The sequence below is a fragment of the Condylura cristata genome, unplaced genomic scaffold (assembly GCF_000260355.1).
Source record: "Condylura cristata isolate star-nosed mole 26May11 unplaced genomic scaffold, ConCri1.0 scaffold00047, whole genome shotgun sequence".
Lineage (NCBI taxonomy): Eukaryota > Metazoa > Chordata > Mammalia > Eulipotyphla > Talpidae > Condylura > Condylura cristata.
Window position 1 is genome coordinate 1,387,580 of NW_004567148.1, and position 18,428 is coordinate 1,406,007.

Sequence of the window (18,428 nt, forward strand, 5' to 3'; positions counted from 1 at the left end):
CATATTTTCACATTAGCTGTAATTATGGAATCTGGACCTCTTCCTGATGAGGAAGTTTGTTTGAGGTAGAATGAAATGAAGGCAGGCAAGGATAATTGTGATTAATGAAAGGAAAGCAACATTTCAAACTATCAAACAGTTCATTTCCTGCTTCATGGTACGTTTAGCCAGGTCTTTAATTATGGAAAGATGGCTTGTCTGGAATCAGAGTGAACATGGGATGTAGAAAAATCAGTGTTACATAACCTAAAGAATCCAATTCCTTTTGGTCATCTAAAGGGGCATGGAATTTATTTTTGTTACAAAAAGAATTAGTTTTGTATTTTAGTAACGGAATTTTACCTATGAAGATAGTAGTAAAGGTTTGCATTTACTGAGCATCCTATTATGTGCCAATTGTTAAGCATTTCATGTAGACATTTAATGTCTCTAATAACTCTATGAGTTAAATATGATTATCATTATCCCTGTTTTATAGATAATGACCTCAAATAATTTACTCAAGCTCACTGAGGTTCTGTAACAGACATTCAAATGCCAGACATCAGTTAGTTTAAATCTCCATGCCAGACTGTCTCCTTACTTCTACAGAAAGAGGACTATGTCCAAATCATGTCAACTCTCATCTTCTGTGAGACTTTTTTCTCTCTTGCAGTTTATTTAAAATATATCTTGAAAGCATTAGATCATGGAAGAACCAGTGCCTCCAAAGGACAGTTTTGGCTTAAAAATTAGACTACTTCTTCAATACAACTATTATTTATAAGTTGTACTATTTCTAAAAATGAACATAGAAAGCATTTGAAACATATGAAAATCAGAACAAAATATTAAACCAAAAAATTGAAAGAACGGAACCAATTAGTTGGGGTGCCACTTGAAAGTATCTTATAATAAAAATAAATGTAAAATTTTCATTTAACAACACTAAAGAATGAGGTATATAAACGTTTTAATCACAGACTTTTACTGTATGCAATTAACTGTACTTCACAACTAGCATCTTACAAAAAAAAAAAAAAAAGACAGTACCACTTGCCTGTAAAAAGTACTGCAATTAAACAGAAAATTACATCAGCACACGAAACCACACATATCACAAGTCAGGGTCCACAGTTTTATTTTTTTCTTCAAATGCTATCATGATGACTTTGTATGATATTTTGTGTCCAAGTTAAGCTTCAACTTCATTTGTATTTCAGAAACCCCCTCAAGGTAGATAGATATTAAACAAATGGCTAATAGAAAGCAGGAAATAGACCCTATGAGAATCTAAGATGTACTGTGTGGTTTCTAGGTTGGATTTTTAAATACAACATAAAACACTGTATTCGTTGTAAACAAAAATGCAACATCTGTAGTCATAAAAATATTTTATTGGTAATTTTACATAATAGTGATTGGGCTGTAAATACTTTTTATTTCAGGATATTGATAAATGTAACTTGAACTGATATTTGTGTCTGAAAATAGGGCACTATGATTTTCATAAGAATTGTTCTATTTAATAACATGCCAACAGAACTGACTTATGATGAATTATTTTCCAGTTCTGTACAATGGTTTCCATTTTCTGTACTGAATAGATTCATACTTCTATGACCCTGGATCAGTTTGGGGCAAGGGAACAGTGATAAAACTATTATTAAGTTAAAGCTTTTCCAAAATTGCAGCTTTTAAAATATGGCAGGTTTCTTTTTCTTGCTTTTGCCAAATGCTTAAAATTATTTGAATTTTAAGGTTTCATATAATACAGAAAATACCAGTGTTCAATGACAACAACACTAAACCTAAATTATAAAGCTAAATAATCAATGTTTTATTGTTTACTAGTTTGCTAGTAAACATTACAATAAATGATGTCTTGAAAGATAAGCAATAACAAACAAACAGAAAAATCAGGTAAGACCAGAAATATAATTCAGGAACAATAATTTAGTAAAATGTGTCAAAAACATTGGCAACGGTTTATACAAATTCTTTATTTAATAACAATTTTCCTATTTAACCACACCAAGTACCAGCAGGTGTATTTAAGAAGATAACCATTAAGAAAATCCTGTTGCAGCCAGAGTTGATTAAGTTGATCTTTGACTTGTATACATATAACTATTTGTTTCACAATTCTCAAATAATACATATTTAGGCAGCTTGCACTATGTTATAAAAATTTTTAATTCATTACATGCCAATAGTAGAGAATTCAAGAATTAGGTGCTAGAATTCACTAAACTAAAAGTGAAAATAGACTTACCAGTAACACTGCGTAATGAATAATCCACCACATTTTCATGGCACCTTTAACTGTGGAGACCAGAATGTCTGGGAAGTTTTGGGAGGCATAGATAGCGATGAAATCTAACAAAACCTGAACAAATTCTATTTTACGTGAGAATCAAATTATGGATTGTACAGGAGTATGCTTGTCATGAAAATGTGGTACTTCTTGGCATAATCTGTGTATTTGCATGGTCTGACAGAAGTGGCTAAGAAGTCGTAGATAATAGACTTTAATGTGATTCTCCATTCAACGAGGCTTCTCCCCTGGGCGAGGATGACCTGGACACACCCCGCTCCGTGTTATCGGAGCTGGAGCCACTCTGGCTGTGCTGATCTGCGGATGCCGCACTGGATGCTGGCGGCGACTTCGTTTTCTCCTTAAAGTCTGTAATAATGACTGTCAGATCCCCAACGGTGACTTCCAGGTGCTGGGCACTACTCCGATCCACATTTTTCAATCTGGGCCTAGATACAACAGATGATGAAATTTTATTTTACTTTATTATTTTAAAAGATTTATCTTTATTTTTTTAAATAAAATAAAGAACTGGGATGTGGGCCAGAGGTGTGGGGGAGGGGGGTAGAGAGGGGAGTTGGGTAAAGAGACGTTGTGTTAGAGGATGCACCAGAGACAGAGTGGGGAGCAGAACAGGTGGATTCACTGAAATCCACTGCTGGGGGGAGCAGCAGGCGAGACAGGAGAGGTCTACTGTGCCATGTGGGTCAGCTCTCTGGCTGGGGTTTCAAACTCAGGCTGTAGGGGTAACAGTGCTGAGACTCAGCCCTCTAGACTATAAGGGAGGCCCCAATGATGAAATTTAAAACTAGGTTTTCTCTCAACCAATGTTCTGAGCATAGTGCAAATTAGAAATTAGGTAAAAACAGAAAGAACACCTTGATGGCTAGAGCTGGAGATCCATGTGTAACACAAACACAGTTGTCTCAAATCTTTAGCAATCAAGTTGCTCATTCATGAATCTTCATTGTAACAAACTACAAGACTCTGGAAACAATGGTCTCTTTGTGTTTTCACAGGTTTATGATAATTTTACAGAAAGCTTACCAATTACATTAAAATAAATGTTTCTGAACAACTAAGAAGCATTGCATGCCAGTTATGGCCAAGGTCACAGGGCTGTCACACCTTGCTGTGCACAGGTCACAGCATCGCAGCCTTCTGGTTTGCCTGGACTCATGACCATGTTGATTAAACCATATGCTCAATATTTACTAACAATAAAACCCTATGAAAATGCCTGTTCAATACTTTGACTATCAATCATATAGAGATAAAAATAAAACAGTTCAAACACGACATTTTTCTGAAGTAAAAAACAGGAAGCATCCTTATATTTAAGCTTATTTTTGTATTTGTAGACTCTGTTTAAACTACCTTTCATACTCTGAAAAATGCTTTAATGACACTCTGTAACATAAGAGATGTAATCTTCAACTTAAATTTTGCATATATCAGTGTAAAGAGAATAATGGTTTTATGGTCATAAAACATTCTTAAAATTTACCTGGTTTTCTTGTGACTATTCTTTTTGCTAGTTGTTTCCTTTTCACTTTTTTCTTTGTCTACTTTATCTTTTTTCTCTTTCTTTGACTGTGTAGGGGGCACAAACTGCTGAGTAACTTGTTGCGCAACCAACTGGGACACTGGCCGAGGTTTCCTGTGTGCATGTTAAAAAGAGAAGCGATTTCATGATTATGACTTCAGAATATCTATTTTTATGAGAAAAAACCTCAAATTACAATAACAGATATACATTACGGTCTCTAAGAAAAAATTCCCCCGTGTGCATGTGCAAGTGTGCAAATTCCCTTTCCTATCCAAGAAAAAAATAGAACTCTTTGCACTTAACATTAGTCTAAGATTTATGATCAAAATGAAGATAATTATTACTCAAATCAGCTTGAAAATTATTAAAAATGTATTATCAAACAATGCTCACAGGGAAACTCACATAAACATGAATTTAAAAAATAAACCTTGAAGTTTATACTTAAATAGCATTTAGATTTACTCTCCACCCCCCAGAAGGAACTGCCTAACCATCTGTGACGATAGCTGTGTGTTCTCACCTTTAAATCTTTCATATATTCATTTAAGAAGTATTTATGGAGTGTCAAAAAATCTCACTCCTTATTGCTCAAATCCTTGAGGTTTATATCTCTAGCCACAATCTCATCAGGCTTTTTCGGACCTTGGAGACCTTTAAGACATGCTTACTCATTTAAAACATATTCACTGGATTACAAATGAGATGGGCAAAAGCACAAAATGATGTAAACATATTACATTATTTAAAAAAAAAACATATTCACTGGGAATTCTGCACAGGAATATGTGCAAAGGTGCCTGTCTTCACAACTTGTGCCAGCACACTTGGTCAAGGGTCAAGAGTGGAACTTAAAATTTCAACCTTATAGTGGAACTTAAGTCAACTGAGGCCCAGAGTCAATGTAAATCGTCACTAAGTTCTTAAAACAAGAAAGAAGACTACAGAGTGGAAAGGAATGGGAGAGGAAAAGTGAGGGAGAATAAGATAAAAATACATTTTAACAGATGATCTACAACTACTACTGTTAGTTGTATTGTCTGGGAAATGCTGGCCCTGTTTTGGTTTGTAGAATTTAAAAAAAAAAATCTTTATTTTTTGGGTCCTTTACAGCAAGACCAAATAGAAAACAATGAGAAAATACTGTTCAATTTACAATTCAAATATTGCAAGGAGGTATCCTTTGAAGGAGGAAATAGGAAACCATATGTAAAACAAATTTTGGAGATGATGATTTTCCATCTGGATAAAGAAGATATCCAAAACCAGATGTCCAATACCCAATTTTAAAAAGAGGACTAACTTAGAAGGCAAAATTAAAGCTACAAATTGTGTTAAAGATGCAAATTAAGAATTGCACACATGAAAATGACAGTGAATGCATGGCAATTAATTGAGGAGCTTGCAAAATCACTATTTTTAAAGGCAGAAAATTTTCATCCAAAAGGCTTGGCAGTGTGGTGAACTCTTCTCTTCCTTTCTTTTTATCGTGGTCACATTGTTTTACAACTCTACACATGATTCAGAGCCCATGAGCACCCCACACCCATCCAGACACCCACCGTCCTCCACAACAGTCTACTGTGCCCAAAACAGGAACAAAGGACAGGGGGCTCTCAATCCCGCCAGATAAGCTCTTCCATTTCCTTGATGGCAAAGCTAGTGGTGTTCACCCAGACCCCAGACAGGATAGGTGGCCCTGCCCACTCCCCTTTCTTGTCCTTGTTGCTGGGTACGCACCCCTGGCCTCTGCCCAACAGCGAGACAGGGGTCTTTCAGACACACATTTGCTGCCTCGCCCTGCTCAATTTGCAGACACATTAAACTACTTTCCCTTTCCTCAAATTGTTTCTTTTTACTGGCCAAGGGAAACCTGAAACCAGAATTGGGTATCTTGACCTCTCTCTCTCTACTTTGCTCTCCCCCAAACCTTTGGAGCCTCAGTTCTACAATCAGATTTCTAGGATTTTTAATTGACTTGGTTTCATATGACTCTTTGTTTTTTGTCTGTATATTCCACATAGAAAAGAAGGGTATAGAAAAGAAGGGTATAGAAAAGAAGGGTTAAAGCAGTGGTTCTCAGACTTAAGATATCTCAGATACAAGGTATCAGGATCACCTGGAAAGCTTGTTTAGCTTGCTCAGCCCTACTCCCAATGGTTTCTAAATTCAGCAGGCCTTGGGGCTTGAGTCCCAGAATTTGCATTTCTAATTAGCTTCCAAATTATGCTAATACTTCTGGTTTGGTGACTAGACTTTGAAAAGAAGTTTGAAATAGGAGGTACATTACTGGTACTACGGCAGCATAAAACTTAAGAAGGGCAGGGAGTGGCAGAGAATGAAAACACAAAAAGTCTGGACAGAGAGGAAAAGGCCTGAAAGTGGAAAGCTGGGGCGTAGGCTTTACACTTAGAACACTGAAGGTCAATAAAGAAATTGAGACGTGAATTTTACTAAGATTACTGGCAGCAATCCAAGGGACAGAAGGACTAGAGACAGGGAAACTGTACAGAAACTAATAGACCAGGCAAAACCAAAACAGGCTAGAGTTAAGGCAGCAGCAGTTTTAAGCAGTGGCTGCTTAAAACAGGTTGAAGCTGCAAAATGGAGTGGACATGGCACATAATTAAATGTGCTTGTCTTACTTCTCAACCAACAAAGTCTCCCTCAGCACAACAAACAGAATCCCCTCAGGTAGTAAACATCCTGTCAGTGGGACCCAACAAAATACAGGGTATTGGATGTTGGTAAGGGCTAGGAGAAAAATGAGAAACATAATTAGTATTGGGAAAGGACTTGTAATTTTGTTTCCTCTTCTAGACTATACACTGCACAAAGAAAGGAAAGCTATCAGCTTTAAGCACCAAAATACAAATAGCACTTAGCACTGTACTGAAAAAATACTCAGTATTTAATGTATAATTGTTGCAAAAAGAATAAAAATCAAAGTTCATAATGATTATTATTATTATTTATTTATTTTTTTTTTTAAAGAAAACTACTCGGGGGAAGTGCACAGGACTATGGTGATGGCACACAGGTAAACTGGTGATGGGAAGCCCACAGAGATTACAGCCGAGATGAAAAAAGGCACAAAATGATGCAAAAATAAGCTATTATAATAAAAAACAAAAGAAAAGTACTACTACCTCTAAGTTTAGTCACTGGCATGATCAAGATCACTACTCACTACACAAAGAAGAAACAGAGGAAGGAAGAGCAACAAGAATTAGTGACTCTTAGTCATTTGGGATATGGGAAGAGAAAGAAAGCTGAAAGATGTAACAGGGTAGAGAAGAAAAGATTTGTTAAGATGAGCATCCAGTGAGTGAGTCACCTGAAACTGAAAGCCTCTCCAACATGGGAATGCAACGGCAGGGTAGGATCAATCTGGGTCTACACAGGAACCTCCTCCTTGTTAACAGAGGACTCACAATTTCCTTTGTTAATTTTGTCAAGTCATTCCCTCCATTCCAAAATTTAATGCAAAATGAATATCCAAAAATGTTAGTGTATTATACTGAATTATACTAAAATTACAACATTAAAATAAATTTATATTCCTTGGAACCTAAAGCCAAACCTTGATATTTTTAGTAATTAATCAATAAATTGCTGAGTAGCCATTATTAGCTAATTTCAGATACTTTATAGTCTCTTTCATTTAATGCTGCCTTTGGTAAATTTGGTATTTTTCTAAGTATTCTGGATTCATTAATAATCTCAATACCCCGGTTGTTTTTCCCATTAAAGTGGAAATAATTTGACAATTCAACCACAGATTATTTAATCATGGAGATTATAGAAAGTAACATTGTGCTCTGGGGTTAGGTGCAAGTGTTTTTATCACATGATCCACCCCCAGGTTCTGTCTCCCTGTTGGCACCTGTTAAATTACCTGATACTGTTCCTTAACCCCTCACTCCTGCTCTGTGTCAGAAAGGGCCAGCCCCCAACTTCTGTCAATACCATAACTGTTGCCAGATATTTTTCATATTTAACAAGTTTTATTCCTCCAGAATCTTCTTAAAATTGCTTTGCCTTTTTATATATAGCACAGCAATTTGAAAATGAAAGCATTAGAGCATAATTTGCTTTCCAAAAACTCTGAGCTTGAGTTCAATGATTTATTTTCAAATGGATTATGAATCCTTCTAACCATTCTACTCTTAGCGTGAATATGCTGAGTAAAAATGCCTGTCCAACAAGGCAAAATCACTGCTGAAAAAGGAATTAGGTAAACTAGTCCAATAAGCAATGTGGCATCAGGAGAAAGCATGATGACACTAGAAACGAGGTCGGTCCTAACAATGATGGCCCCCAGGATGTGATCAGGGTTACAGAAGTGAAGCAGTTATGTAGATGACATTGCAGACAAGTGGAAAAAAAAAAAACCCGATATTTTTGTGGATGACTAGGATAAAGAATTGCCCCCAAAGAAATACTAAAGGACGTAGGGGAATGTTTTATGGATGGAATGCTTATATCTCCAAAATTTGTATACTGAAGTCCCTGCCTCCTATTTATGGTATTTATATAGTAGTTCAACTGAACTAAGACAGGCAGGTCAGAAAGCCAAGAACGGGCCCACTTTAAATAGAGGGCTGAGGACCCTAGTGCTGGCTGTGTTTGGTTCGGAGATTCTACAGAGTAGTGGTCTGGTAAGTAGACTTGCAATCTCTGTACCTAGTGCTGTCTGATGATTTTGTTACTTTTTAAAAATAATATAATAGCTTATTTTTATATCATTTTGTGCCTGTGTCCATCTCAGTTGTAATCCCCACAGGCTTCCCATAACCAAGTCACCCATGGGCAATCACCATAGTCCAGTGCATTTCCCCCTCCCCTGTTTTTGGTCCCATTCCCCACTCCACCCCTGAAAAATGTCTCTGGTATATAGTTGCTCATAATTATTATTATTCCCCCCCACCCCCGGTCCTTTATGCCCCTGCTATGAGTGAAACCATCTGGTATTTTTCCTTTTCTTTCTGGCTTATTTCACTGAGCATGATCCATTCCAGCTCCATCCATGTTGCTGCAAAAGGCATGAGTTTATCTTTTTTGATTGCTGAGTAATATTCCATTGTGGATATGTACCACATCTTTTTAATCCAGTCATCTACTTTTGGGCGTTTGGGTTGTCTTTCCTATTGTAAATAAAGCAGCAATAAATATGGGGGGTGCAGGTGTCTTTTTGAATCAGTCTTTTTTGTGTCCACCAATCAAATTTTTTATAGTGGTTCTCTTCTGCCTTTAAAATGTGAATTTCAGAGGGCCTCCCTGGTGACACAGGGGTTAAAAATCTGAGCACTATCAAGCTATCACCAACCACTGTGGCCTGAATTCCATCCCAATCAGGGAGCAGATCCACAAGGTGCAGCAGACCTCTCCTATCTTGCCTGTTGCTCCCCTCAGCAGTGGATTTCAGCAGATCCACCTGTTCTGCCCTCCCACTCTGTCTCTCCATTCTGTCTTGCGTAGTTATGTCTCTTTGTATCCTAAACTTTCTGCCAATTACATACTCTTCCACTCTCTTATTCTTATTTTAATGATGATGGCTGATTTTCAAAGATCATAACCTTGTTCTTTTGTTTTAGGATTATTAATCTAATTTAATTGGGGTGGAGCACAATATATAAATATGTACATTTTCACAGAGCGTAATTTATTTTTTAATATTTATTTATGCATACTAAGTTATAGGCCAGAGGTGTGGAGTTCCCAAGAGGATTCCCCAGAGACAGAGTGGGGAGCAGAAAAGGCAGATCTATGAAGTACACTGCTGAGGGGAGCAGCGGGCGGGTAGTGCTAGGTCTGCCACGCCATGTGGTCACCTCCAGGGCGGGGATTGAACTCATGTTGAAGTGGCTTTAGCTTCTTAGTACTGTGCTTTAACCTGCTGTGCTGCCAGGGAGGGCCCGATGGTATGTCTTTTTACATGTACAGTAAGTCTGTTGGCTTACTGTACATAAGAAAAAGGGGAATAATAAAAACCATATCAGTCATGGTTTTGACATTCACCTATGATACCAAACACTTTCTAATAAGGAGAACAAAAAGACCACCTAGCTAGTAAAATTGTCCAGCCATGTCCCAACTGTTCTCTATTGTGATCTACATAATCACATAGGGCACAATTAGTTTGTAAGCTGTGAAATATGGTATTCACAGAAGTATGGGGATCCCTATGTGTCCCTGTGTATCTTTTATAAATTGCCCAAATAAACTGAGTATACACTGGCAGTCTGTTGGCTTACTGTACATAAGAAAAAGGGGAATAATAAAAACCAAAAATTAAAAATTTGAAAACAGAGAGAGGGGAGAGAATGAGAGTGAGAGTGAGAGCGAGAGAGAGAGAGAGAGAGAGAGAACCATCTGACAAACCTACTACATGCATTATCTTGTCAGGCACTAAGTATAGGGCTGGAGATTTACCATGAACAAGACACAGCCCCGGCTCTTAGTTTATTTATCTGATTAAATAGGAACCATACGAAGGGAAACCAAGTAAAAAAATTTTGTCAAAAACAAAAAAATTGGAGTAAAAACAGCCTTATTGTAAACAAGGTAGAAACAACTTCAGTTCTTATTTAAACTGTCGATTCATCAGGAAAGTCAACTTATGGGTCCTTTTAAAAATACATACTTTAGGTCATTTTATTAATTTATAGTTATAAGAAATAAAGGTACAATGAATATCAAACATCTTAATAACTATTTAAAATGTAGAAAACCCTATCATTCCATAATAACTTGGCTTTGAAGATTCACCGACTTGAAATAGACAAAGTATTTTTTTAATGTTACCAATACATTACTAGTTATCAGCCTTAATCCTAGGAATATATCTGTCTTATAACTACTGATACCCAGTTTAATAATCTCCCATAGATTTGGCTTATCTTTACTTCTACTTCTTGCATTTGTATCGTTAAAAATCTCCACTTTAAAAGCCTTGACAGCTCACAATCCTTTGAAGACAGATTTTCAATGCCCCAAAATTACCATTTTCATTTTAGACTAGGTATACATACCTACTATTCAGTAAATTTTGTTGCCAAGTGTCACAGAAGATGAAAAAACCATCATCTGCCCTTACAACAAAACAAGGTGATTCAACTTCATTATTACAAAATACTACATATAAAATTCCTTTTGTTGGGAAGCCGTATTTCCTTCTATCCTTAAAAATATATTTTCAGGCCCTCGCTGGTGGCACTGTGGGTTAAAGCACAGCACTGAGAAGCGAAAGCCACTTCAGCATGAGTTTGATCCCTGCCTGCTCCAGAGGTGATCCACATGGTGAAGCAGACCTCTCCTGACCCGCTCTCTGTTCTCTTCAGCAGTGTACTTTGTAGATCTGCCTGTTCTGCTCCCCACTCTGTCTCTAGTGAATCCTCTCACTGCCCCTCTACCTCTGGCCTGTACCCCAGTTATGTATGAATAAATAAATCTTTACATATCTATCTACCTATCTATCTACCTATCTATCTATCTAATCTATCTATCTATTCTTCACTTATGTTTACTGCAGCACCATTTATAATAGCCAAGATGAGGAAACAACTCAAATGCCCCAAAACAAATGAATGGCTCAAAAAGGTTGAGGCATATTTACACAATGGAATACTACTCGACAATCCAAAAGACAAACTTGGTGCCATTTGCAGTAACATGGAGGAGCTGAGGGGGATTATACTAAGTGTAGTAAATCAGAAGGAAAAAGATAAATAATCAGATGGTTTTACTTATATGTGGAACAGAAACCAAATAAAGGGACAAGAAAAAGACAAGGCCCGCAAGCTGACCAGAGATCTGAGGCATCCTGCAAGGGAGGGGGAGGAGATGTTGAACACAGGAGGGAAGAGCAGAGGGGAATATGGTGACGGTACAGAGTGCTGTGATGAAAGAACTATGGGGACTACACCTGAAGGGAGAAACCAACTACTGTACAAAAATGAACAATGCTACAAGAAAAAAAAATGTATGTGTGTTTTGTTCACTTAATGATTCTTGAATTTGTAAAAAAAGAAAATAAATAAATGTATCTGAGATGTTGTTATTCTGTATAGACTCAAAGAGCTCTGTGGTACCACACCACCTACAAAGGGTTAACAGAGGTGTAAGCCTCATGTGAGCTCCCTCAGCTTGCTATCAAGCCCTCTGAAGAGCATGCTGGGTTTGTGTCTTCTCACCATGTTTGAGAAGTAAGAACAAAGGATATGCTATCTTATTCTGAAGTTCTCCAAATGCATAAATCGGCAAAAGTAATTTGGTTTAGTGGTCTAGTGCTATATGCATGTTAATATTACCACGCAGAATACATTTATATAATGTATTTTTATTACTTTATGCTTTTTATGTCTCCCTTTTTTAAATGGCAAAATACTTACAAAAAAAAAAAAAAAGGTACATCCAATAAGTAACTGAGGAAGCCTGCAGTACTTCTGCAGGGCTGTGGTCTTACATGGTTCCCTGTAAAGCTAAGTTCTACCTCCCTGCCAGATCCAAATTCCCACCTGGAAAAGACAACAGTTTGTTTCTGTGCTCCCAGCACAATACAGCAGAGTTTACATGTCTTAGAGGCCAATAAACATCTGTTCATACTAACAATCACCCAAAAATACAGCTTTTCACCAATCATGTAAGGGTTGATTTGAAAGTACTCATTTTCACTTTCAGGGATTCACTTTCTTGAAAAATTACTGATGCCACTTTGCCTTTGACGTGTTTACTTATTTTTCATGCAAATAGAATGAAAGGTTCAGTGTACATTTCTGCATTCTATAAATGTACATTCGTCCAAAAAGCATGCCCATCTCCAGGCAGTGAACTCATCTTTGCTAAAACCAACATTGCTTGATTTAGCAACAATTTCATTGTTTCCTAAGTAATGATACTCAAATGGTTTTTGTTTCGACTTCTGCAGGACAGTCATCAGTTTGGCACAGGAATAAAGGATGTGGCTCTCTCTTAGTCCCACCAGATTAAGTGCTCCCATTTCCTTTATTGACCCTCTGTGTCCAACAAACCCTTTCCAGGGAAAGAGCATCACCAGGAAGTCACAACTGAACCACCGAACACCAGCTGATGGCAAAGTCAGTAGTGCTCACCGAGACCCCAGACAGGATGGGTAGCCCTGCCCACTGCCCCTTCTTGTCCTTGTCACTGGACAAGGATACGCACCCCTGGCCTCTGCCCAACAGCAGGACCGGGCTCTTTCAGACACACATCTGCTGCCCTGCCCTGCTCAATCTGTGACAAATTACACTACTTTCTTTACAAACTGTCCCGTTGGCCAAAGGAAACCAAGCCCAGCATTGGGTAACAGAAAAACCTAACTTCCACGGGACGTGCTAAGGAGCCCATGGCTCAGCCTTCACTCTTGGGCCTCCTGTCACCCAAGCTGTGGCTGTGAGGAACAGATTTGAAAATTACTGATTCAAGATAATAACGCCTTATCAATGAATGTACACCTCAGGCTCCACACACTCTTCTTGTTACTAGCTTAAGTATGCTTAGAGGATGCAAGGAATGCCACTCACTACTTCAAGAATCTATGCTGAATAGTCCAAATAGTTTTTACTCCAAGGTCTGTACATTCTAATTTTTAACATCAAACATTTCTGGAGAAGTCCAAAACCCAATTTTTCCTAAATTCTGGGGAGTTGCTGGCAGGGAAGATTTGATTTCTTGGCAAGTACTGAGGTCATAATTAGTAATAAGCACAGACAAAATAGGTGACTACATCAGCATTATAAAAACTAGGTTAGAGTGTTCAGTAATTAAACTCCCTCTGAAACTCTGAAAACCCTCTCAAATCATTAATAAACAACACAGCTCACTTAATTTGAAAGACAAAAGACGCTCCCCAGCACAACAAACAGGTCATCTTCAACTCTTCTTTCCCCTTAGTTAAGTAAACTAAGTCCTTTCAATTTTCTTCCTTAATTTTTGTGCACTGAAAAACTGGGGTGCAGGCCAGAGGTGCCGGGGATAAGAAGATTCTCCAGAACAAAGTGGGATGCAAAACAGACAGACAGACTGAAATCCACTGCTAAGACAAGCAGCAGGCAAGACAAGAGAGGCCTGCTGTGCTCTATATGGGTCAGCTCGCTGGCCAGGGATCCAACTCAGGCGACAGGTGAGAGTAGGCCAGCAGGGAGGCCCCTTTTTTATTATTACTGGTAGTCTCCCCTCTGTCTTTCCCCAGCATTCCTCTAGCTCAACCTAATAGCTGCCTTCTGCATCATCTCCTTGACTCCTCGCCGTCTCCCCTCCAAAGTAACATTACTTTTCCTTATGCTCATTTAACAAACAATTATTCAGCATTTGATCTTTTCAAATCACTATTTGCAGCAATAGGAAAGGGGCCCTGAACAAAACTTAGTTTTACTATGAGCAGTTTTATAAAGGAGTAGGCGGGATTCTCACTGCACAGAGAGAACATAAGCTATTTGATTAAAGCTCCACCGTACCTGTGCCCTCTCCCCGACCTACACATGCTTCTTTTATGGCCCTGCTTCTCCATGCACATTAGACTGTTTCTCCAGGGTAGCAGTGCCCCGAGACTGATCTTTCTCTCCTGCCCCCAACATTCCTTCTCTACTAGGTTATTGCTGTCAGCAAACACACATTACAATCGCTCATTTGAAAAAAATGCTTCCCTGAATCCACAGAGTTTCCAGCCTCCATCTCATCTCTCTGTGCATGCAAATGATCTGTCTTGTCTGATTCTCTACTTTTCTATTTTCCATTCTCTCACTAGGCCACCTCAACCTGTCATTTTTACCACCATGTTATTTCTGTCAAAGTCACCGACAACCATTTTACAACATACCCAGAGGTGGAACGTGGCTCTTACTGACTCATCTTTTCAAGCATTTATCTAAGTTTATCACAACTTATTTTATAGGAGAACTTTCTTCACAAGCTTCTAGAACACTATGCTCTTAATTTTCACTTGCCTCACCAGTGACTCCTTTACAGTCTCATTTACTGGTTCCTTCCCCTTTTCCAATTTCTAAACCTTAGAGTGTTTCAGGATTCAGCTGGAGCATAAACTTTAACAATGAATATAGTCCCTGGATGATCTTTTCTGGACATATGGTTCCTCTGGAAGACACATGTATAGGTGTGTATGCACACACACCCCTCACACCACAAACACACCACTCACACCTACACACACCCCTCACACCACTAATATACCACTCATACCTCACATACACACTGTAAACACACACCACACTCTACACACACACCCTCATGCTGAAATGTAGAAAAAAATATATACTGCAAAATATTTACTCTCTTCATATATCTATGCAGAGAAGAAAAAAATACCGATAAAAGGAACTGTACATGAATATTCATAGAAGTTATTGTGATGACCAAATTTGAAAACAACCCAAATGTCCATCAATAGCTGAATAAAGAAACTGTGGTACATCATGTAATGGAACACTACTCAGGAATGCACAGCAGATACAGGTAGTAACACCAATGAATTCCCAAAGCAATTATACTTTTATTTTTATTTTGTACACAGAAGAACTGGGGTGTAAGCCAGAGGTAGAGGAGGTGAGAAGATTCACCAGAGACAGAGTGGGGAGCAGAACCAGCCAACCAACTGAAATCCACTGCTGAGGGAAGCAGTGGGTGAGACAGGAGAGGTCTGCTGCACCATGTGGGTCAGCTCCCTGGCCAGGGACTGAACTCCAGCTACAGCAAAGATAGTGCTGAGCCTTAATCCCTAGGCCACCAGAGAGGCCCAAAGCAATTATGCTTAAAGAAGTCAGGGAGTATAAACAGTAGGAGGCTAACCTACAAAATTCTAGAAAACGCAAGCTGAGCTATCCAGAGAGTAGTCTAAAATCCTACTTAATTCACAATTCCTACCTCATCTTCTACATGCACCCCTCTGGATCTCTCTATTTCCACATTTTCTCAGCCATGGTTGCCATAATAAAAGACTGTAGCCTGCATGGTTTACACAACAGGAATTTATTTTCTCAGTTTTGGAGGCTAGTTAAGTCAACACCCAAGACCCCACAGGGCTCAGCTTCTGGGGAGTACTCTCTCCTTGGCAGGCAGAAAACTCCTCCTGTGTCCTCCGATGGCAAAGGAAAAGGAGAGAGATCTCGCTTTTCCTCGTCTTATAAGGTCACTAATCCAGTCATCCTAGGACCTCAACACTATGACCTCTGAAAAAAGCCCTCTCCCAAAACAGTCACACTGAGGGTTCAGGTTTCAAATTATAAATCTGGGAAGTTCACAATTCAGCCCATAAAATCCAGCCAGAACTGGGGAGGGAGGGAATGCACTGGACTGTGGTGATGGCACATGGGTGAACTGGTGGTAGGAGGCCCATGGGGATTACAGCTGAAATGGAAAAATGCACAAAATGAAGAATGATGTAAAAAAAAATTATACATACATATATACATATATATATATATATATATATATATATATATAATAAGAAATAAAAAGGAACTACATGTAAATAAACACAGGCATTCCATGCCTGGCTGGGGGATTCCCCCACTGTAGTCTCTGCCAACCTAACCCCTCCTTTTTCCAAATCTCTCAGCTCAATGTCAATTCCCACCTGGCATAAAATAGTCTCTGCCCTCCAATCTCAGTGCCCGCCAGCTCTTCCTCTATCTCCCTTACTCTGCTTCATTTTCTTCAAAGCACTTATTTCGATTTACCACACTGTGCATTAATGATCTGTTTTCCTCTACCAGCAAATATCACAAGCTCTCAGTACCTTCATCAGTTTAAACATGGACTTTTCCCTGTTTTGTTCACTGCTATTTCTGTGCCTAGGACATTTTAAAAGTAACTGATGAATTTTCATTGGTGAGTGAATGTTAAGCTCTTCTATTCCAAAATTTTGCAGAAACAGAAAGACCACAGCCACTGCCTATGCAGAGCCTTGGCTCCAGCTGGGCATACACATAAGCATGGCAAAGCCATGCTTCTAAGCTGAGGATACTTAGGTCCCACCTGGACCAAATGAATAAAACTAATCCAGTTATGAAACCTGATGTTTATCTGATCTCAGCATAAGGTCAAAGCTAAACTGTCAAAACTACAAATCAGACCCCAGGATCAAGATTATGTCAAGTGAAATAAATTACTGCATTTGACTCAGGCTTTAGTGCATCTGATCTCCCCTTCCCAAATATTTAGTCTTTTTTATTCTAGTCTATCTCCATCTCTCCCCTCTCTGAAAACCCTAGCACCTATGTACACTGTGCTGGATAGTCATAGTAAATACATGCATAATTGGACCATACAACTAGCTGTGCAGCTACCACATAGCTACATTGGTAGCTAGCTCCTATTTATAAACTTCTTACATTTCTTTTTTTTTTTTTTATCCCCTACAAGTGTTACACTGGACACTGAAAACACACATGCAGAATGATGAAAGTCTGTTCACAAAATTCTTTTCCCTTTTCAGTATATACTAAAGCAGAGAGGTGTTAACACAGTGGAATGATCTAGGAGCTTTTAAAAAATGTATCTCCATGGCTGGTTCTACTTTAGGGGTTCTAATTTACTTAACCTGATATAGAACCCAAGTATCTGTTTTTGGTCCCCCCGCCCCACCGTTTCCAACACGAGTTTAACAAAGAGGAAGGGATAAGAAGTAGTGACTGAAATACATCAAATCCAAATGCTCTACTATTTCTTTCTTTTTAAGATTTATTTATTTATTTAGACATACACAATGGGGAAGTGCAGGGGTGGTGAGAGGGTTCACCTGAGACAGTGGGGAACAGAACAGGCAGACTGACTTAGTACATTGCTGAGGGGAGCAGAGGGTGAGTCAGGAGAGGTCTACTGTGCTATGTCAGTCACCTCCGGGGCTGGGGATTGAACTTGCACCAAAGTGGCTATGGCTAGCTTGCAGTGCTACGTCCTAACCCATTGTGCCACCAGGGAGGACCCGCTCTACCTTTTCTAACTATAGATCAGCAGTATTAAAGGATGTTACCTGATGTAGAATCTGCAGAAAATAGTACCCATATTTCTAAGCTTTCCTTTAATAATTTGTATAAACAGTGTATTTGAAGGCCAAAATATTTCCTTTTTTAGCTAAAAAAAAAAAGGTCATTTTTAAAGATTTTATTTATTTATGCATATAGAAACTGGGATGTAGGCCAGAGGTACAGGATGAGTGAGTGAAAGGATCCCCCAGAGACAGAGTGGAGAGCAGAACAGTAGATCTACTGAAATCCACTGCTATGGAGAGAAGCAACGGGCCAGACAGGCACAGTCTGCTGCTCCTATGGCTCAACTCCCAATAGACAGCTTCAGAGTGTGCCCCGCAAAAACAACTCTTATATGGAGATTTCTTTTCTCTTTTATAGTTCAATTTCCATTCTTATGCTTTTTATTTATGGAGGACTTACTGTTAGAACCTACTTTCTTCTTGAGTTTCTCTGTGTTTTATTCATTTACTCATTCATGAAAGTGTATGTTGCAGTAGACAATTTTCTACAATGCCTCCCCCAAATGCCTGCCTCCTGCCATTCATTCCCTTGTCTACAGTCCCCTCCATGCCCG

At 38.7% G+C, this 18,428-nt stretch overlaps 1 protein-coding gene across 1 annotated transcript in view; it reads right to left on the reverse strand.

Moving 5' to 3' along the window:
• Window positions 1–935: 935 nt before the first annotated feature.
• The window catches only part of YAF2 (YY1 associated factor 2), a 48,605-nt gene continuing 31,112 nt past the window's right edge, over window positions 936–18,428 (reverse strand). Inside the window, exons 3-4 of the mRNA XM_012734141.1 lie at window positions 3,804–3,956; window positions 936–2,745 (exon numbers count right to left, since the gene is read on the reverse strand). Of these exons, the coding sequence (XP_012589595.1) occupies window positions 2,511–2,745; window positions 3,804–3,956 (388 nt within the window). The 3' untranslated portion in view covers window positions 936–2,510. The remainder of the gene's footprint in view (window positions 2,746–3,803; window positions 3,957–18,428) is intronic.